Source organism: Anomaloglossus baeobatrachus, chromosome 4, assembly GCF_048569485.1.
Source record: "Anomaloglossus baeobatrachus isolate aAnoBae1 chromosome 4, aAnoBae1.hap1, whole genome shotgun sequence".
In the NCBI taxonomy this organism is placed as follows: domain Eukaryota; kingdom Metazoa; phylum Chordata; class Amphibia; order Anura; family Aromobatidae; genus Anomaloglossus; species Anomaloglossus baeobatrachus.
Window position 1 is genome coordinate 95,774,661 of NC_134356.1, and position 21,919 is coordinate 95,796,579.

At 44.3% G+C, this 21,919-nt stretch overlaps 1 protein-coding gene across 7 annotated transcripts in view; it reads right to left on the minus strand.

Moving 5' to 3' along the window:
- Positions 1-10,836: 10,836 nt before the first annotated feature.
- TCF7 (transcription factor 7) overlaps positions 10,837-21,919 on the minus strand; it is a 224,975-nt gene continuing 213,892 nt past the window's right edge. For 4 of the 7 annotated variants that reach the window (XM_075344480.1, XM_075344479.1, XM_075344478.1 and 1 more), the window contains 2 exons: positions 20,857-20,929; positions 10,837-11,474 (listed from right to left, as the gene is read on the minus strand). In XM_075344480.1, coding sequence (XP_075200595.1) covers positions 11,174-11,474; positions 20,857-20,929 — 374 coding nt within the window. In that variant the 3' untranslated portion in view covers positions 10,837-11,173. Of the gene's footprint in view, positions 11,498-20,856; positions 20,930-21,919 lie in introns of all 7 variants that reach the window. The other 3 variants (XM_075344483.1, XM_075344481.1, XM_075344482.1) reach the window with 2 other exon arrangements.

The window sequence follows — 21,919 nt, forward strand, 5'->3', positions numbered from 1 at the left end:
TGCTGGATCCATGGAAGGTGAGGGCCGGCTGCGCATGCACAGGATTGCTAGAGGGAATCCCGGCTGAAGTAGTACTAACGTCGCGTCCGACCGGAAGTGACGTGGGCGGTACAATTGGAGGGCTTTTTGAAAACTGAATGCTGGAGGGAGCAGGCTAGGTATCATTCAGCCTTGCTCCCCAACAAAAAAATGGATGATGAACAGCAGCGGCAGTCGCTGCGGCAGTCACAACAAACGTCTCCGTCATGAGTAAAAACTTCAAGGCCACAAACTGCTTCACCTAAAAAGAAGACTGTCTCGTAAAGGTCGAGACAGCCGTGGACGCTCAAGGAAGTGTGACGAACGGTCCAGTCAGCATAAAGTGACGTCTGGTAGATCCAAAAAGCCCTCCAGAGGAGACTCATCAGCTGATGTGAATATTCCTCCTTCTTGCCTGGCTCCTGATAGACCTAGAAAGTGTAGTTCTAAGGCCAAGAACAGGGAATGTGCTCTCTGCAACTAAGAGTTGTCCAGTACATAGACTAAGAGGCTTTGCCAGGACTGCAAACGGCAAACTCTCTCGGAAGAGACCCCGGAGTTCGTAACAGATTTAAGATCAGTAATCAGAGTGGTAATCAAGGAATCCCTCAGCTCCTTGTCTCAGAGGGATAGTAGCCATTGTGAAGGTAAACCTGCTTCCCCGACTATTGAGGAGTCAGATAAATCTGAAGGTGAATATGATTCTTCTGACTCCCTTTCCCCTTCCTCCTCCTATAGTGATTCTGGTGGCTGTTACTGTTTCCTTGTAGAGAACACAGGAAAATTAGTCAAGTCATCTACTATGGGTATCTAGGAAGAGAAAGTTGAGAAGACAATGTAGGACTGCATGTTTAGTGGGCTAGATCGGAAAAAGCACCGTACATATCCCAGTGGTTGATAAGATTCAGTATCTCAATTCCAGGGAATGGAAGAAGCCAGACAAGAGAAGTTCCCTGCCAGGGATCTTCAAGTGGAAGTACTCCTTTGAGGATGCGGCCTGTTCCTTCTGGGGCAAAGCTCCCAAACTGGATGTTGCCATTACCAAGGCTTCAAAAAAAATTTCTTTGCCATTCGAGGATATGGGGTCCTTAAGAGATCCCTTGGATAGGAAAGCGGATCAGTTCCTTTGGAGTACTTGGGAATCATCGGCAGGAGCGCTCAGATATGCTATTGCAGCTACCTGCACGGCCTGAACTTTGACGGTCTAGATCATTCAGCTGGAAGAGCAGCTGAAGGACGGATCCCATAGACAGTCCATTATTGCATCCCTTCCTTTATAATGGGGAGCAGCAGCATTCTTAGTGGACGCATCTGCAGACTCTGCTCGACTAGCGGCTAAGTCAGCAGCATTATCTAACGGAGCCAGGTGGGCAATTTGGCTCAAAAGTTGTCCTGGGAATATTCAGACTCGATCCTAACTGCAATTCCATGCAAAGGAGAATATCTGTTTGGGCCTGTTTTAGATGACATTTTAGAGAAAGTAGGCGACAAGAGGAAAGGTTTTCCTGGCGCGCCCTTTCGGTCTTTTCAGAGGTCCTTTCGGAAAACTATAATCGATAACAGGGCTTCAAACAGGGACCGGAGTAACTGGTCTGACACAAGACCGTTTTGGGACAGGATCTCCTCCAACAGATGGATCCTAGACCTTTATAACATTAGGTCTCAAACCACCATTCCTGACATTGCCTCCCCGACGATATGTAACAACTCCTCTAAGATCCTCCCCAAGGGAACAGCGGGCCTTGGAGAGAGAGGTCCAGACTCTGGTCCAGAAGTGAGTCCTGTTGGAAGTCCAGAGCCAAGAACGGGGTGCGGGGTTTTACACTACTTTTTTTTTTGGTCCGTAAGCGGGACGGCTCCTTCCGTACAATTATCAACTTGAAGGCCCTCAACAAACACTTAATCGTAGAAAGTTTCAAGCTGGAATCAATGAAATCCACGGTGAGACACCTGTTTCCAAACTGCCACATGGTGGCTGTGGACTTGGAGGATGCAAATTTCTCACAGTAGCCCTCTATGTAAGGGGAAAAATAAAACACTTTCAGTATGCAGCCCTCCCATTCAGTCTTGCCATTGCGCCAAGGGTCTTTACAAAGATAATAGCGGAGGTTTCAGCCTGTCTAAGACAAAGGGAAGTACTCTTTATCCCGTACTTGGACGACTTCTTGATCGTCGGTTTATCCGCACCTCACTGCCACCACCTTCTCATCAACTGGGAAAACTCACGGTTGGTCCCCACCAAACTCCAGCTTTTCTTGGGTGTCATGTTAGATTCAGAAATTCAGGAGACCCGCCTTCCAGAGTCCAAAGTACAAGATCTCCAGGTCCAGGTGATGAGAGCAGTCAAGTCTCCGCAGATAAATATATAGAAATTACAGGCTTCACCACATACACTAAAGGTGCTTAGGGGATCAAGAATCATATAGTAAAGAGAATCCCAGCACTCAAATTGAAGACAAGAGGGAAATTATGCAAAAGTGAATTTATTGACTAATACACTGCAAAAGGAACCTAACCAGAGCAACAGCACCAACGTTTCGGCATAGAGCCTTTCTCAAGGTCGTTGCATCACTGGTCAGAGTAAGGAAATACGGGTCTCGGAGGACAACCAGAGGTTTGCAAATAATGGTAAGGTTCCACACGTTTTTGCAGAGTATGCATGGGTGAAGGGGTGACAGGATCACAATGTGAGGTGAGAGGACGCCTGCAGTGGAGATCCGGGACTGGCATCAGTGGCAGGGAGAGAGGCTGCAGCGGCCTCTCTCCCTGCCACTGATGCCAGTCCCGGATCTACAAAGGAATTACTGGCAGTAGAAAGAGCAATTTGCCAGTTCCTATCATTCCTGACGGGTCATCATGTAAGAGTCCTTTCGGACAACCCTGCTACTGTGGCATACCTCAACCATCAGGGGCGAACACAGTCCAGAGCTCTCATGGAGATAACTAGCAGACTTTTCGTAATAGCAGAAAGCTCCCTTCTGTCACGATCTGTAGTCCATATTAGCGGAAAGGACAATTATACAGCAGATTTTCTCAACCGCAGCGGGCTGCGTCAGGGGGAGTGGGTCTTAAACAATTCAGTGATTTTGCATATAGCAAATATATGGGGCACACCAGTGATAACCTTTTTGCGACCCGTCAGAACAGGAAAGTTCATCAGTTCTGTTCCCTGAATCCAAGGGATCAGCATCAAGCAGTGGATGCACTCCTAGTCAGGTGGGACTTTGACCTCGCATATGCTTTTCCTCTGATTGCCCTGATCCCAGTAGTTCTGAAGAAAATTCAGGAGGACAGGGCAATGGTGATCCTCATAGCCCCCTTTTGGCCAAAACGGCCTTGGTTCTTTTGGATGAGAAGGATGTCCATAGCCAGACCATGGGTTCTACCAGAACTACCGGACCTTCTCACTCAGGGCCCAGTTCGTCTTCCTCTCATGGGCAGGCTACATCTGACAGCTTGGCTATTGAGAGGTTGCTTTTAGCTAATAGGGGATGCTCCCCGGGTCTAGTAACTACCCTCATGAAATGTAGGAAGCCAATTACAACCAAGATCTATGGGCTTGGAGAATGGAGAAAGTTTCTATCTTCCTCAGGGTCGAGGCCAGAAGGTCCCCGTCCCATTCCAGCTATAGAAGGGGTTAGACCAGGGCCTCTCTGTTAGCACTCTTCAAGGGGTGGTTCACCCATATTTTTTATTTTCTAGATCGATATTATATTGAGAAACAATATTTCTCTCAAATATCTTATGTTGGCAGTAATGCCTTTTGAGAGGCGCTATTGCAGACCGCTGTTCCTTATGCCTGACCCCCGGGCTCCTTGACCTCGGGGATCCGGTGACGTCACGTCAAGTTCCTGACTCAGTGGCCGGCCCCAGTTTTCCTGACTCACTGGGCTTTGGGCGGTGTTTCACCGCTTGTCACAGCTCAGTGTGTCTCCTGCATGCAGCACTCTGCTGTGAGGGAGGAGGGAGTAGATGGCCTGTGACGAGCGGTGAAACACGACCCACAGCCCATCACTCACGGACACTGCGGCCGACCACGGTGTTCTGGAACTTGACATGATGTCACCGGATCCCCGAGGTCACGAAGCCCGGGGGTCAGGCATGGGGAACAGCGGTCTGCAATAGCGTCTCTCACGGGCACTATTGCGAACATAAGGTATTTGAGAGAACCTTGTTTCTCAATATAATATCGATCTAGAAAATAAAAAATATGGGTGAACCAATAAATGGGGGGAAACGCGTCAAGGCTTTGTTACTTCTTTTTTGGTTAAGGACCAGGGAGAGCCTGGATATCACCATAAGAGAGAGAGACTATTACTGAAGGGCATCTGCCCCGAATTTATCTCCGATAAGTGATTCTTTTTGCTTTGCTTCCTCTAATATCAAATGACATGACCCTATAAGCCCTGCTTGATAAGAAGGGAGGTGAGGGATATCATATGAGGAAAAGGCGCCGAGGAATGTGGGCACCACTTTACCTTTAGGATACGTGTAACGTAAGTTATATCTCCATTGGTAGGTAGGGGTAAGAAAGATTGAGGGTCATCTAGAATCTGCCCCTTTAATATTATTATTAAATTGATACTCTGAATGTGTATATAATTTTCTCTTGCCAGGAATAATCTATTACGGCTGTCCCATGGTCCTGGGATTTTTTGTGTCATTATTCACGGTGTGGGATGTATAAGAATTTTAATAAGCTTACATAAAAGTGTTATGTAAAATAATTAACGTGGCTTTTGAGGATAATAAAGGCGGCCACTTGGTCCTCACCTTCTACTTCTTATAGGCACTATCGCTTGGATTTATCTGGCATTGACCTTACCTTTAGGAGACGGGTTCTGCAAACTGTAGTCCCTCCCTATCTCATCTATCTTTGTAATTCTCTCGTAGTGCCAACATGGGTGATGAAAAAATACGTAATTACTTACTGGTAATGTGGTGGGTTTTTTTTTTTTTTTTTTTAACCCAGGCCAGCACCTTTCCATTCCCTCCCTGCACATTACAGATTTGTTTTGAGGTGTCTTTTTCTGCATGTGGATTATGTTGGTGGTGGAATTTTTTCTGCTAATGATGTTCCTTGCCAGAGGTCTTTTTTCAGACTCTGTAACCAACTGAAGCGGGGAGAGGTGCCGCCCCTTTTTATCCTGGCGGTTTCCTGTCCTTGAAGGGCGGATCCCCTCTCTCGTAGTGCTGTCATGAGTTCAGAAAAAACACATTACGGGTAAGTAATTACATATTTTTCTTCGAGACGATGCACAGTTGAACACGCCAGACATTGTGCACCCTCCGGGTCTGTGATCCTGCGGGGTACTGTGTGCTGTACCTGCGATTGAACATGCCGGACAACGCTCCTGCCCGCGTCTGCATTCCTACTCGGTGCCCATCGGCTGTCCCTGCAGTTGAACATGCCACGTGAATCCGGACATGCCGGCGTGTTGCATCCAGATGACATCGACAGGCACTGGAAGTGGCGTTCCTGCCTGTACCGGCGTTCCTGCTCGGCGCCCGTTGGCTGTCCTGCTGTGAGCGCGCCAGGTGATGATCTGGAGGTCCAGCGCGACTGGATGACATCAGCAGGTAATCTGGTAACTGCACAGACAATGGCAAGATGGCGCTGCTCCAGGTGAAGGATAACTGCGGTGCGGGAGTGGAATGGTTACGCATGCCCCTCCAGATCTCAGTAGGAGATCAGCAGAAGCGTTTGCACCAGGAGCAGATGGACCAGCAGCGTTGGCCAAAGGGGAGAAGGTCGCATGAGAGGTATTCCTAGAGTGGAAAGTTTTTTTATCCTTTAAAATGTCATCATACAACGGATTCTGGGGGTCTCTGCCTTCCCTTTCCTCTTTCAAACTGTCTGGTGCTGGCACCTCTGGAACATGGGGCCCGCTGCCATCAGCTTACTGTATGCAATGATGTGGTATTCTTGGCTGTGACCTGTGACTCCGCTTCTTTCCATGGAGAGCTCTCGGTGAAGGCTGCACAGGTACGTACACGGTGAATTGCTTAGCCTCTGAGCTGACTGCGGCTGCACGCTCTTAGGCCCCTTTCAGACATCCGTGTTTAAACAGGTGCAAGCCACATGTACCGGTATTGTCGTCTGTGTGACGTCCGTGTTTGCATACGTGTGACATCCATGTGACTGGTACCCGTAAAAAATGCATGATACTGATATGAATGTTTTTTAATGTGTAAAAGATGGCCAAAGCCTGAAAAATTATAGATAGAACAGATAAAATAGACCATATAAGAGCGATATAAAGAAAGAGAAAATAAGAAAGAACATATACAGTTAGGTCCAGAAATATTTGGACAGTGACACAAGTTTTGTTATTTTAGCTGTTTACAAAAACATGTTCAGAAATACAATTATATATATAATATGGGCTGAAAGTGCACACTCCCAGCTGCAATATGAGAGTTTTCACATCCAAATCGGAGAAAGGGTTTAGGAATCATAGCTCTGTAATGCATAGCCTCCTCTTTTTCAAGGGACCAAAAGTAATTGGACAAGGGACTCTAAGGGCTGCAATTAACTCTGAAGGCGTCTCCCTCGTTAACCTGTAATCAATGAAGTAGTTAAAAGGTCTGGGGTTGATTACAGGTGTGTGGTTTTGCATTTGGAAGCTGTTGCTGTGACCAGACAACATGCGGTCTAAGGAACTCTCAATTGAGGTGAAGCAGAACATCCTGAGGCTGAAAAAAAAGAAAAAATCCATCAGAGAGATAGCAGACATGCTTGGAGTAGCAAAATCAACAGTCGGGTACATTCTGAGAAAAAAGGAATTGACTGGTGAGCTTGGGAACTCAAAAAGGCCTGGGCGTCCACGGATGACAACAGTGGTGGATGATCGCCGCATACTTTCTTTGGTGAAGAAGAACCCGTTCACAACATCAACTGAAGTCCAGAACACTCTCAGTGAAGTAGGTGTGTCTGTCTCTAAGTCAACAGTAAAGAGAAGACTCCATGAAAGTAAATACAAAGGGTTCACATCTAGATGCAAACCATTCATCAATTCCAAAAATAGACAGGCCAGAGTTAAATTTGCTGAAAAACACCTCATGAAGCCAGCTCAGTTCTGGAAAAGTATTCTATGGACAGATGAGACAAAGATCAACCTGTACCAGAATGATGGGAAGAAAAAAGTTGGGAGAAGAAAGGGAACGGCACATGATCCAAGGCACACCACATCCTCTGTAAAACATGGTGGACGCAACGTGATGGCATGGGCATGCATGGATTCAATGGCATTGGGTCACTTGTGTTTATTGATGACATAACAGCAGACAAGAGTAGCCGGATGAATTCTGAAGTGTACCGGGATATACTTTCAGCCCAGATTCAGCCAAATGCCGCAAAGTTGATCGGACGGCGCTTCATAGTACAGATGGACAATGACCCCAAGCATACAGCCAAAGCTACCCAGGAGTTCATGAGTGCAAAAAAGTGGAACATTCTGCAATGGCCAAGTCAATCACCAGATCTTAACCCAATTGAGCATGCATTTCACTTGCTCAAATCCAGACTTAAGACGGAAAGACCCACAAACAAGCAAGACCTGAAGGCTGCGGCTGTAAAGGCCTGGCAAAGCATTAAGAAGGAGGAAACCCAGCGTTTGGTGATGTCCATGGGTTCCAGACTTAAGGCAGTGATTGCCTCCAAAGGATTCACAACAAAATATTGAAAATAAAAATATTTTGTTTGGGTTTGGTTTATTTGTCCAATTACTTTTGACCTCCTAAAATGTGGAGTGTTTGTAAAGAAATCTGTACAATTCCTACAATTTCTATCAGATATTTTTGTTCAAACCTTCAAATTAAACGTTACAATCTGCACTTGAATTCTGTTGTAGAGATTTCATTTCAAATCCAATGTGGTGGCATGCAGAGCCCAACTCGCGAAAATTGTGTCACTGTCCAAATATTTCTGGACCTAACTGTAAAATAGGCAGAACAGAATAATGATATAGATATAGAGGTAGCTAGCTTGGCCAGCTGTTTTACAGCATTTTTTTTTTTTAACTTAAAAAATTATGTTGGGTTCCCACCAATTTTCATATCCAGCACAGGACCAGCTGTAGGCTGCAACCTTCAGCTGTGTGCTTTACTTTGGCTGGTTATTAAAAAATAAAGGGGATCCCACACTTATTTTCAAAATTTTTAGATTTAAAAATAAGTAAATTAAAAAAAAAAAAAAAGGCGTGGGGTCCCCTCCATTTTACTAAAACCAGCCATGGTACAGCAGACAACTGGGGGCTGATATTATTAGGGTGGGAATGGCCATGGTTATTTGGCCCTTTCCAGCCGAACAATAGCAGCCCACAGCCACCCCAGAAATGGCGCATCCATTAGAATAGCCAATGCTGGTAATAGAAAAAGAAGGAATGTGCACCGCACTGCTTACCTATTTGGGAGGTAATGTAGTAGTCCCGTTCCAAACACTATTCAGTGTGGCTCTTGCCTGATAATATTCTTGGCATGCCGGGTATAAACATGGATCTTTATCCTGATCTGATGGATGAAGAAGTCACCTACCGAGGTGCTATTGCCCAGCTGAAGCAAGTAAGTCCATAGAAAAAAGGAAGACGGGCAGCACTCTCCGGTATTATGGGACTGCTTTATTTTTCAATGCTGACAGGTGATACAGACAAGAGGGAATGGAGGGAGGGGAGCACGAGAATTAGAAGAGCCAATGCTGGTGCTGGACCCAGCTCTTGCCATTGCCCTGGTGCGGTGGCAAACGGGGTAATATTTATGGGGTTGAAGTCAAGCCCTGGTATTAATAATGGGGGGCGTCTAGCAGACACCACAATTACTAATCCAGTAGTTGAAAGGAGAATAACAAAGTTTATTTGAACAAACCCCCGCCCCCCAACTCCAGCCTTCATTCACCAATTTATTTGATTTTTAAAAATAGAAAAAAGGCCCGCCGTAGTCCATGGTGAGGTCCCATGACATTCCCCAAAAGCAACCTGAAAAGACATAAAAAGCGCGCGTGCGCACACACACACACACACTCTGCTGTGTGTGCTTCCCTGCGGGGACCTGGACCTTACAAGGTGAGCCCAGGTCACCGCAGGAGCGCCCTCAGCACTGTGTGTGGTCTGGCAGTAAAGTCACGGGTTCATCGGAGTTCACAATGAACTCTGATGAACACATGAAGTGACAGCCGCTACACCCGCGGTAGCAGGGGTGTCGTCAGGATATCATCTGAGTTCCTTTGATACTCCGATGACATTCTGACCTCACTGCACACACACTTCTGGATACTCACATGTCCCCAGTGATGCGATCCCAGGCACTGAAGTCGCTGATGCTGCTGCTACCAGCTCCTCAGTGCAGTGCATATGCAATGAGCCTAATGAGAAAGGGGGGCCAGCACAATCTGAGAGTGGCATGCATTTTATAAAAGTGCAAATTCACGGATTTATTCCAACTGTACTATAATACAAAATGAGATTTTTAGCAAATAATTGATCAATTCTTTGAGCCACCCCTGCTACGTCACGGCTAAACTTCGATAGGGGGGTCCTACTCTATATTATGTATTTCATGTGCCATGCGGCCTCCTTTTTTTTTTTTATTTATCTAGGAGGCCGCATGGTATATGATAATAATAATATTTATGCATATTAATTCCACAGTGCTTTACATATATTGACAACACTGTCCCCATCAGGGCTCACAATCTAAATTCCCTATCAGTATGTTTTTAGAGTGTGGGAGGAAACCGGAGAACCCGGAGGAAACCCATTCAAACACGGGGAGAACATAGAAACTCCTTGCAGATGTTGTACTTAGTGGGACTTGAACCCTGCGCTGCAAGACTGCGGTGCTAACCACTGAGCCATTGTACCGCAGATCAAAGTGCACCTGCGCAAGACCTCGATGTCGGTTTGCATGTATGATGTAGAACGCGTCATCCACACTAGCTTCAGAGGAAGGAGGACAAAGATGGCCGAAAGAGGAGGTGCGGACCCGGAGAACGGAGACTCCCAACTGACCAGTCTGGTCCACACCGACTGTTAGATTCCCTTTAAACTTTCTTTTCCAATACCTTTTGAATCCCTTCCATGATCTATTCTCTTGATGTAACCTTTGTGAGGTCGAGCTCTTGTTCACATCACCACTTTGTCTATATGACCACCTAACTATGTATTAGGCTTCAAATTAGTAAGCATCTTCTATCTCTGATTTATTGAGGTCCTAGTTTTTCCAAGTCTCAAAAAGATCTCATAAAGGCTGCTCCAGGATTGTTCTTGTACAAGTGTGTCAGTGGGTGACAGGTCCTCTTTAAACATTGCAGTGTCCAAACCATAGTGTAGACATAGCATTGGTGCCATAGTAACATATACACAAAACTGTCCATGCCTTTGTATACTTAGCATAATTAACCATTGAATTGTGCCAGCCACACATCAGTGCCCACATAGTAGCTACTTCTATAGAAGTGACCAATGCTTAAGACTTACCATTGTCATTTACTTACACCTGTGTAGCCAGTGACATGTATCCATAATTAATGGTCGACAGTGGGAAATTCCACTGGATGAAAGCAATATGGGATGGAATTCTTCAATCAGGTTAATCTTTTGCATTTTGAGACAATACCAGAAATGTTGAACTTTTTTAGTTAACCTAAAATCTTGTCATTATATGGTCTTTCCGAATATACTATCAACAATTCATTACGATAATGGAATACAGCACAGCTAACAAATCTATCCAAACCAAATGTAAGATCCCCGTACAATTTATGCCGGGTACAGAAGCTTCCAGTATCATCCACGATCTACCAGACAAATACATATATACTGTACTTCAAGTGCTATTTTTTAATAAATCCTGCTCGACAGACATTTGTAAACAATGTAAAATGGATACTTTTGGAAATTAAAATACAAGAGCTAATAGATTGTCCTGACATTAAAATAAAAAAAGTAATTCTTAAAGAATAGCTAATCGAGTTCAATGGCAGAATAAAAAAATAGGTATAAATGAGAAAAATGAAGCAATGTCCTTCAGTTCTGATTCAGATGATGTGGACAAATCGTTGTTCTGCTCCTCTGTCTTCAGACAGTCTTATACATACGTTCAGAAAAGTGTCCAATGCAGCATAGCCAACGGCGAAGAAAAGGGCGAAATCGTCAAAATGTTACGTGGGACTAACTCCTGCTGAGGACTCTTCATCGGTGGGATGACACGAGACTGTGGTTATATGTCCGGTAGTTACCTTGGCCGGTATGGCCTTAATAGAAGCAGGCAATGAACAGCTTTGCTCACTTGGTGCAGAATCAGCTGGGCTAGTAAGCTCGCAAGAAGAATAAGCAGAAGTTGATATGCATTGGACTCCAGTCACTGGGGAGGAGGGAGAGTCTACAGGACTTCCATCGGAAGAAATTGGGCTGCCACAGCGTCCTTCTCCTTGTAAGTACCGAATGCACTTCTTTTTCCTCCTAAGAACAGTGAAGAGAGTTATCTGTAAATAAAGGGCAAGTCCATCATTTCACATACTAAAAGGAAACAAGCTAAACAAATAGGAAATAAACATTATATTGAAGTATCAATCTAATAATATAATCTTTGACAAAATTCAGCTCTAGCTACGGACAAACTGGTTCTATTTGGCCCATAGGCATCGCAGATACAGCTGGCACAGAGGTATTTGGACAGTGTCGGGTTTTCCTCTGTACACCAGTACAATAACAGAGCAATTAATATGTGACTTAACTATAGACATTGAGCATTAATTACAAAGATTTCGACAAAGAAATTGCATTAACCTTTAGGAATCACTTTTTTTTCCATATGGTCTTGCCATTTATTTCTGGCCTGTAAGAATTTGGTCAGTTGACTATTAAAAATGTTAACGCCCCCAGAGATTAAAATTGGTGAGTTCAGACAACTTTTAATTAGCCATCTATCTAATGTTAATTGGGGATCCGCCAACTATCCTCCAGCATAAGGCTATGTGCGCACGTTGCGTAATTGCATGCAGTTACGCTGTGATCTGCACCGCAGCGTAACTGCATGCATCCTGCGTCCCCTGCACAATCTATGGAGATTGTGCAGCAGACGTGCGCACGTGGCGTATTAGAGCGCAGCGCTTCTGCTGCTGCCCGAAGCGCGCGTTCTAAGAAGTGACATGTCACTTCTTTCTTGCGCTCTGCATGCATCCCCCGCCCTGTCTATGGGAGGAGCTACATGCAGAGCGAATGAAATCGGCTTTTGTTTCTGCAGCGATTTGAAGCGCACGTGTGCTGTTCAAATCGCTGCAGAAATTTCTGTAGGGCCAGTACGCAATGTGCGCACATAGCCTAAAGATCGGCTATAAGGATCGGCTGGTTTAATTAAGCTGCCAGATGGAGTTTATCAGTGGTCACTTTGCTTTCACCATAAAAAACACATGAATGTCTGTGTGTGCACATTCGTGTATATATAGAGGTGTCAGGAGAGATAGCGCTCAGGAGAATGTGCTCATTCTGCCAACAGTTATCCATGTTATATGTGCACCTTTAACCCCTTTACAATAAAGGATGCACCTATATGTCCTAGGTTGCCTCCCTCCCTTTAATTATTTCCCGTACGTCTGCTGATTTGATCGGAGATCCATCTGTGCCTATTAACTCTGGCAGCATGATCCCCGCCGCCATCAGTAGCCCCATGACGCTATCACGGTGTGCCGGTGGGTTGCTAAGACAGCAGGGGATCAGCTGATGACCCCTCTTGCTGTCATGACTCATTTCCTGTGAATGTCGGCAGAGAACCGGGCACCGGCATTCACGGGAGAGCAGCATCTCTGCTGTTCAGAGCAGCAGAAGTGATCAGATGGTACAGGCATAAAGTCCCCTAAGGGGAGTAGTAAAATCAGTAAAAATGTAAAAAAAAAGTTTTATAAAATATGAAAAACAACCCCCAAACCCTAAAAGTTTCTGATGAGACAACTGTTTTAAAACTGTAATAAAATTCCTAGTAATGCGATTTATACACCTTCTGGCAAAACAACCCAATGTTTCAGACAAACCCTCCCTGACTTTCTACTTTGCGCATATTAAAAACATCAAAATGATGAAGTGTCTTATAATTAGTAAAAACTGTCAGGTGGAAGAAAAAAAGAGGAGCAGGAGCAGTAATGATAAGTCACAGAGGCTGAAATCACAGCTCTATGTTTGTACTGGACAGCACACTAAATATAACCCGGACGGCACGTGCTGTCCATTCACATAAACAACTCACGTATTGACAAGAATGAGTTGGGTTTGCAAACTGGATCAAATTGTTACATGCATCTGCTTTTTTGGGCACTATTAGTCCCCCCTCTTCCCCCAAAAAGTAAAAAAAGAATGCATGGAAAGAGCCATAGGTCACAATGTGGTTGTGTGCTAAATAAAAAAGGGCACATTGATTGGCGAGACTCTAATCCATCTGTTATGAAAACAAGGAAGATCAGCTCACCCACTTTGATGGAGGATGTCACAGCCGGTGCACGTAACGTCCTGGCTTGGGACGGAATCTTGCAGAGAAGAAAAATAGGAAAATCTCCAGCATCCACGGAAGGTACAGGTGAGTAAATTAAAAAAGTCTTTATTGAAGAATCATTAAAAACAGGTATGGAGCCAGATGTAAACCACCATGATACAGACAGGGGAGGATAATCCTACGCGAAAAGCCACTTTATTCATGGATGGTGTCTTTTTGCCGAAACGCGTAGGATTATCCTCCCCTGTCTGTATCATGGTGGTTTACATCTGGCTCCTTACCTGTTTTTAATGATTCTTCAATAACGACTAATTTAATTTACTCACCTGTACCTTCCGTGGATGCTGGAGATTTTCCTCTAATCCATCTGTTGGGTCAATAGTCTCTGGCCGATGGACTGGAGTCTCACGAATTGATCTGTCTCTATCTAGTTTTAACCATTAAACAAACCTATCACTCATACATGAAAACAGCACATGTGAATGAGACCTTACACCACACAATGTGCCAGCATCTCCGCTTCATACACCAGCATTAATTAGGGCATTTAAGAAGCGGACTGCTAATCCTGCGTGTCTGAGAATACTGCTCCACAGCTTCTCACACAACACAAGAAGGGACCTCTCTTTGTAGATGACACGCTACTACAATGTAACCAGTAATTACTATTAAAGCTTGGTGAACAGGTCTAACTCGCTCAGGGAGTTAAACTTGTCATAACATCCCTTACCATAAGCTAAATAAATGACCTGACTAGAGATAAATGTAAAGATGTGACTGTGAGGAGTACGCAGGATATCCGTAATGTATCATAGCTGAGCCCCGCCTGTTATTAAATGCATGCGAAAGAACGAGACTCTTCATCTATTGTATCTGTGTGTTGATGTGTTCTTTTTAACTAGATATAACAACACCTGTTACCTAAAGCCATTAACAACCTGTGACCCTTTTTTTGTATAGAGCTGGCTCAGGAGGCGACTGCTCCATATACTGTACCATAAGCGCCAGCTGTGTGATACAGCCGACACTTGCCTCTAAGTGCCACAACCAGAGCCAGCTCTGATCGCTGATGTTTTGCCATTTAGATACCACTGTCTATTTCTGACAGCAGCATATAAGTGATTGCTTAGTTGTTTGGCCGCCCTTTGGCTGCACAAGAGGCAGTCATAGGATGCTGTTGTATGAATATTGATAGCCGGGGGCTTCGGTGTTTACCAGTTACCTCCATCTTGGTACACCTATGGATTGTTGCATTGAGTAAATACTGCAAAACTGAAATATTGCAGTATAGACTACAAGCAAGTGATCAATCAAGCCAAATGTAATCATTATGATTGTTTTGAAGAAAATTGAATCACCCTTTGTTCCCAATCCAAAAACACAGACATATGAAAAATAAAGATACTTGGATTGGTCTTTTACAGATGCAGCAAACTCTGAAAATGTAGAATTAGGCTAGTTTCACACTTGCGTTGGACGGGATCCGTAGCATTGCGTTGTGTGACGCATGCAACGGATGCGTTGCATATAGTGGCACAACGCAATGCTACGGATCGTACAAAATAACGGAAAGCCGAACGCTCAGCTGGGCGCACAGACATGCCGGTAGCCGAGCACTCAGCTGGGCGCCCTGACATGCCGGCGGCCGAGCGCTCAGCTGAACGTTCGGCCACCGAGAAATAAAATAAAGTTTGTGATAAAAAAAAAAAAAAAAAAAAAAAAGAGCATGCGCAGTTAAAAATAAAGGTTTCTGCTGCTCAAAAAAAGTTACATGCAGCGTTCCATCCGCCAGACGCTCACTGACGGTCAGCGTCAAAACAACTGATGCGCTGCGGGGCGGATCCAATGCAAGACCATCCGTTGCTATCCGTAGCTAATAGAAGTCTATGAGGAATATAACAGTTTCCTGCAACGGTTCAAGCACTCTACAACTCTATGGGAGCATGTGAAACCTCACACTGCACTAACATGTAATCCGACTGTAGTGCGATGTACGCTGAGACAGGCAGCGGATGAGATGGGGAGAAAGTGCTCCCTCCCTCTCCTCCGCAGCTGTGATGCCATATACGCTAATGGAACCGTACCCTAACTGTCACTATATGAGTGAAAGTAACTATGGATAAATGACCTATAATGCCCTGCACATAAGGTAAGAGACATGGTTATATCAGGAGAACTATACAACATTTCTAATTTTAGGCATTTGCTAATATTTATTATTATTAATTATTATTATTGTAATACCTACTACATATTAGTATAGGATCTTGGAGATGAAAATGACCTTTTAAGTAATAATATCCTACTGTGGTTTAAAAAAAACTACAGCAATTATCCCAGTACGTGATCCAGGCCTGGAATCAGTCTAATTCATTATGCTGCTGTCAGATCAGGTAGCAAAAACCTGCTGACAGATTCCCTTTAAGGGCATGTGCACACAACATCTATTTCAGGTGGATTCCTGCTGAAACATGCATGAAAAAACACTTAAGAAAATCTAAAAAGAATTAACTGATACACTGCAATGTTAAAATAATTTGCTGTGCATGTTCTGTCTTTTTGAACTTCTTTGAAACTCTTCAGGATTTGCAAGCTGTGAAGTGGCTAAAAGAAGTGATCTTGCCATTCTTCAAATGTATCCAAAGAAGATGATCATTAAATCTAATATGTAAAGCAGAGTCTATTTATGTGTGGCTGTATGTGTGTGTGTGTGTGTGTGTGTGTGTGTGTGTGTCCGCTAAAGGAATCCACACCGTCACATTTACAATCATGAAATTTTGCACAGATACCTCATGTGACTACTCAGGGAACGTCATAGACTATGTTTTGACGGGAAAATTTAACCCTGCGCTTTACAGTTACTCTCCAAAATACCTGCCTCCATTAAAGTCAATGGAGCTAGGAGTTACAGGTAATAATTAGCAGCTCTAATTGGTTTCTATAGGAACAAAGGACATTCATAGTATAAGAAGCTTATGTGTGATGTAGCATGATGTCGGTGGGGAGACAGAAAGAGAGAGAGAGACAGACGGGGAGAGAGACAGACACAGGGAAAGTGACAGACAAAGGGATAGAGACAGAGCGAGTCAGACAGCGAGGGAGACAGACAGAGACTGGGAGAGAGACAGTTACTATCCCGGGCAACGATGGGTACTACAGCTAGTTATATATAAACTTGTCCCTCAAAAATCAAGCTCTGAAATGGCTATGCAGATTTGGAAAATAAAGTTATGGCTACTGGAAGAAGGGGAGAAAATAATGAAAGATCAAAAGTGAGGAATTGCTCGGTCCTTAAGGAGTTAAACCACTTAAGACCTTGTGCACACGCTGCATTTTTTTTTACGTGTTTTTTGATGCATATTTTTTTTCTTCAAAATCTGCATGCCTCTCCTGAAACCAGCAAAGTCTTTGATTTCTGAAGTGCTGTGCTAACGCTGCGGTTTTTTCTTGCAGATTTTGATTCAGCAAAAATCTGCAGCATGTCAATTATTGGTCCGGATTTGCAGTATTTACATATGTAACAATTTGTATCTATAAATGAGTTTGTTAATAAAAGTATGCCCTCTGACAAGTTAAGGGTTACTATGTTTTTGTGTTAGGAGCAATAAATGGGTTGTCCAATTTTGTGATGAAAATCTGCAGTCTTTCTATTTGATTGCAGACCTCTGAATTCTCACATTGCATGCTGTCAGGATTCTCTGATGCCGGCGCTGAGAGTGGGAGGTCATGAAACCGCAGGTATGTGATTTACATACATGCAGTTCCGTGCCAAGTAGACATGCGTGGCCTCATGCAATACAAGTGAATTGAATGAGGCTAGACACGTCTAGTCGGAATGTGGCTGAAAGTATGCAAATCACATACATGCACTCACGTGACCGTCCACTCTTGCCACCGGCATGGGAGAATCCAAAAATGTGCAGTGCACAAGCTATGAGAATTCAGAATTTTGCAGTTAACTAGGGTGACTGCTGACTTTCATCACAAACCTAGACAAGCCCTTTAATTATAAAATTAAGCAATGTAGCAAGCCCAATTTTAAAGGAGTTGTCCGACATAAACTCCCAAAAAATGTTTTAAACTAATCTGTGCTGTATTCTCATATAAAACACCCCTACATTGTTTTTTTTTTGTTTTCTAACTATTGTTCCTCTTGAATTATCACTTTATTCTCTGCAGCTCTTTGTTTACATTCAGCTCAACCAAACATCACCTCTTCCTGTGCCAAACCTCACAGTCAGAGCTGGCACCGCCCACTGCACACTCATTGGCTGTAAGTATTCTGCCCCAACACTGACCTCTCATCACTCTAGCAAAGATGGGTACATTACTACTGTATATTATATGTGTGGTGGAGGTGAGGTGATTGTGCTGCACAGATGAGAGATCACTGCTCTGTATATCCAATCATTGGTAGTACAGAGCAGTGATCCTGCTTCTCTAATCTGTGACAGCACAATCGCCTCACATTCACCGCACATATAAATATAGTAATGTGCCCATCCCAGTCCCCATACTATACTAATGTGCCTATCCCTGTCCCCATACTATAGTAATGTGGCCATCCCTGTCCCCATAATATTGTAATGTCCCCTTTCCTTGTGCCCATCCTGTAGTAATGTCCACTTGGGCTCCTCTTCTTGTAGTAATACTCTGTCCTGTAGAATTTCCCCCTAGTCTGCCATTCTTCACACACACAAATAAACAAACACAAATCCTTCTCGCCTATACTCGTTCCCTCGGTGCCCTGTGTCCTGCCTCTTGCGGCCGCAGCCCCCTCGTTGCTGATTGCGGCCTCTGCAGGGGGCCGTGCAGTCAGCGCTTTATATCAGTGGACTGATTTCCAGGCACTGTGCAAGGACCTGCTCTCTATGCAGCTTCTCCAGTGATTTGCTGCTGGCTTCTGATTGGCTGGTGGCTGATCATAGCTGTATACAGAGCTTGGCTCTGCAGAGCGCCCGAGAATCTGTCATCTGTTATAAAGTGCTGACTGCACAGCCCCCTGCAGAAGCCACGAACAGCAAGTGGGCTGCGCGCCACAAGCAGCATCAGGAACCGCAGCTGACAGCGCTTTATATCAGATGACAGATTCCTGGGCGCTCTGCAGAGCCAAGCTCTGTATACAGCTACTGCAATAATCCGTGGCTGGCCTCCGATTGGCCGGCAGCTGCTCATAGCTGTATACAGCGCTCTCATCTGCGCAGCGTCAGTGAATCAGTCATCTGATGTACAAGACTGACTGCACGGCCCCAGCACAGGCAGCGTTCAGCAAGGGGGCCTGGACCTACATGCAGCAAGCAGCATCGGGGGCTGCATGCAGCGTACAGGCAGCGAGACCCCTGCACTATGGGATGTGTGGGAGGCTGCAAGGAAGGGGGGCGAGGAAGCCACGCACTGTACCTGCCCAGCAGCGCGCCTACATGACGTCGGCTGTGATGCCCGTCTACAAAGCGAGCATAAGCTCCTGCACCTGTCGTTGTGACATCACACGAAGCAGCAAAATGACGGCAGGAGCGGTCACATAACCGCTCTTAGCCCGGGGAGAAGGGTTGACAGCAGGGCAGGTAGGTAGTCACTATCTACTTACCTGCCCCAATGTAGCCCAATAGTGTAATGACAAGAAAAAGGTAAAATAAGCTGGATAACCCCTTTAACAATGTGTAATATACTCACTGTAAGCTCTGTTTGCTAATTCCAGCAGTCATCACATGGCCACTAAACTCATACTTATGGTCACAGGACATTTAGATGTTCTTCCTAAAGGGCTGTAGTTTTACAATGAACATTGAAAAACTTAGGAAGAGCAGCAGCTTGTAGGCATGTAACTGTAAGTATGCAAATCACTTATGAATGAGAAGTCACATGACGACTACTCAAAACGCATGCAGGGTGAGGGGGGCGCTAAACTGAATTCTTGCCCCAGGTGCTGGAAAAGCTAGATCCACTTCGGAATAGGCCATTGAAATACATGAATGTGATTTGATCTTAACCATTCCATTGTAGCTCTGGCGTATGTTAAGGTTAGTTGTCCTGCTGGAAAGTGAACCTACACTACAGTCTCAAGTCTCTTGCAGTCTCTAACAGGTTTTCCTCCAGGATTGCCTGTATTTAGCTCTATTTGTCTTCCCATCAACTCTGACAAGCTTCTCTGTAAATGCTAAAGAAAAAAATGATGCTGTCACTACCATGTTTGACAGTAGGCAATGTGTTTTCAGGGTAATGTGCAGTGTTAGTTTTCTGCCACAGATAGCATTTAAAACATTTAGCCCAAAAAAGTTCCAGTTTGTCTCAACTGGCCAGAGTACCATCTTGCACATGCTAGCTATATTACATGTAGCCTACACAGCTATTTGCAAACTGCTGGAAATGGCACTCTTCCATGAAGGCCAGATTTGTGGAGTATATGAATAATACTTGTCCAGTGGACAGATTCTCCCACCTGAGCTCTGGATCTCTGCAGTTCATCCAGAGTGAATATGGGCCTCTTGGCTACTTCTCCAATTAGTACTCTCCCTACTTGGGATCTGGGTTTTAGTAAACAGCCATGTCTTGGTTTGCAGTTGTGCCATACTCTCTCCATTTTTGAACAGTGCTCCTTAAGATGTTCAGAGATTGGGCAATATTTTTATTACCTATACCTTCCTTACTCTTCTTCACTATGTTATCCCTGACCTGTCTGGTGTGTTCCTTTGTTTTCATGATGCTATTTGATCCATAATGTTCTCAAACAAACAAGAGGCCTTCACAGAACAGCTGTAGTTATACTGAATAAATATATACTGAATAAATTACACACAGGTTGACTCAATTTACTAAATAGGTGACTTTTTGGGGGTATCAAAGTCTACAGGGTATGAATATCAACACCCATCAAAATGTTCAGATTTATAGTTTTAAAATATTTAGAAAACCATTTATCATTTCTTCTACACTTCACAAATTCGTCATACTTTGTGCTGGTAAATTAGATAAAATCCCAATAAAATTAATTTAGGTTTCTGGGTGTAATGTGGAAGTTCATGGGGTATGAGTGCTATTTCAAGGTATCACACACACACGCACGCACGCACGCACGCACGCACGCACGCACGCACACACACACCAAAGGGCTTTGGTCCAATGAACTTTAATGGACAATAATCAACCATGGTAAATGCCACCGTATTCTACAATGAATGCATGCAGAACAATATTTAATAGCCACAAGCACTTTTGTTAAACAGCACCAAATAAATCCTTCTGATCAATAGAAACTGGTGTATTCTCTCTAGCACAAGCAAGCATGTTAAAAGTAGGAGCATGCAGAAGAGTGAAGGAAGAAAAGCCATAGAAGCAGACACCATAGTTTGTAATACACACCTGCATGGGCCGCACCAGTCCGTTTGTTGGTTGAGGCCAAAACGAGCTCTGCATTTCTTAGGGGAGCCAGGATCTGAGTATAGAAGCATGCGCAGGAAGGAGGCAGAGGCACACAAAAAAAGGAAAGAAAAGATGCAACAGATATTTAGCCACTTAAACCTGAAGATACAGACAAACAGATGCAAAGTGTCTGCAAAGGAAAATAACAAAATACACAACATTTAATACCATTTCTAACAATCTGTCAGTTGCTTTCTACCTTTTAAGGAAGAGAGGTTTGTGCCTTATGATTCCGACTCATCACTTGGCCTGATAGACATTGGTGCCGCTCTTCATCTTATCAGAGATTGTTATGAGTTTGAAAACTTTCATTCACTCCATTGGAACTACTATACACATGCTGTCCAATTGCAGTATATTTAGAGTTTAAAAGGGATTGTCCACTACACGGACAACCTCTTCTCAATCCCTGTGTTTCACCACAGTAAAATAATAACACTTATACTCACCAGTGCAGTTAAAGCACTTGCTCTCCTGGGGTTCCCGTAACATAATGTCACATGATCTTTGCAGCCAATCAGCACTGGCTTCACTGTCCCCTCTTTCAGACAAGGCAGGCATCCAGAGCAAGTGAAAGCTGTGGCTGCTCTAACTTTCTCCTGAGGTCAAATACTTCAAAATAAGGAGACAGTGAAGCCAGGACTGATTGGCAGTAGAAATCATTATGTCATGTGAGCCCTGGGAAAGAAAGTGCCAGCATTGCTGGAGTAGCGCTGGCATTGGAGGGTAGTGTAAGTATTATTATTAGGGGATGTCCAATTAGTGAACTACTCCTTTAAGGGTAAATTCAATCTAAATTGTGGAAAAAAAAAGTGTTTTTGAAGCTTGTGGTTCCTTGTTCCAAAATTGCCTTTACTTACTGTTACTCACCTGTTTTGGCTCCAGCGTTGGCTTTCAGCTTTTCACCTGCTCCTTTTTTCTGTATACCCAGATACCACGGCAATACAGCACTTTCTCCGAAGTCATATTCCCAGGCCTTATAGGCTGGCTCAAGTGGCAGCTC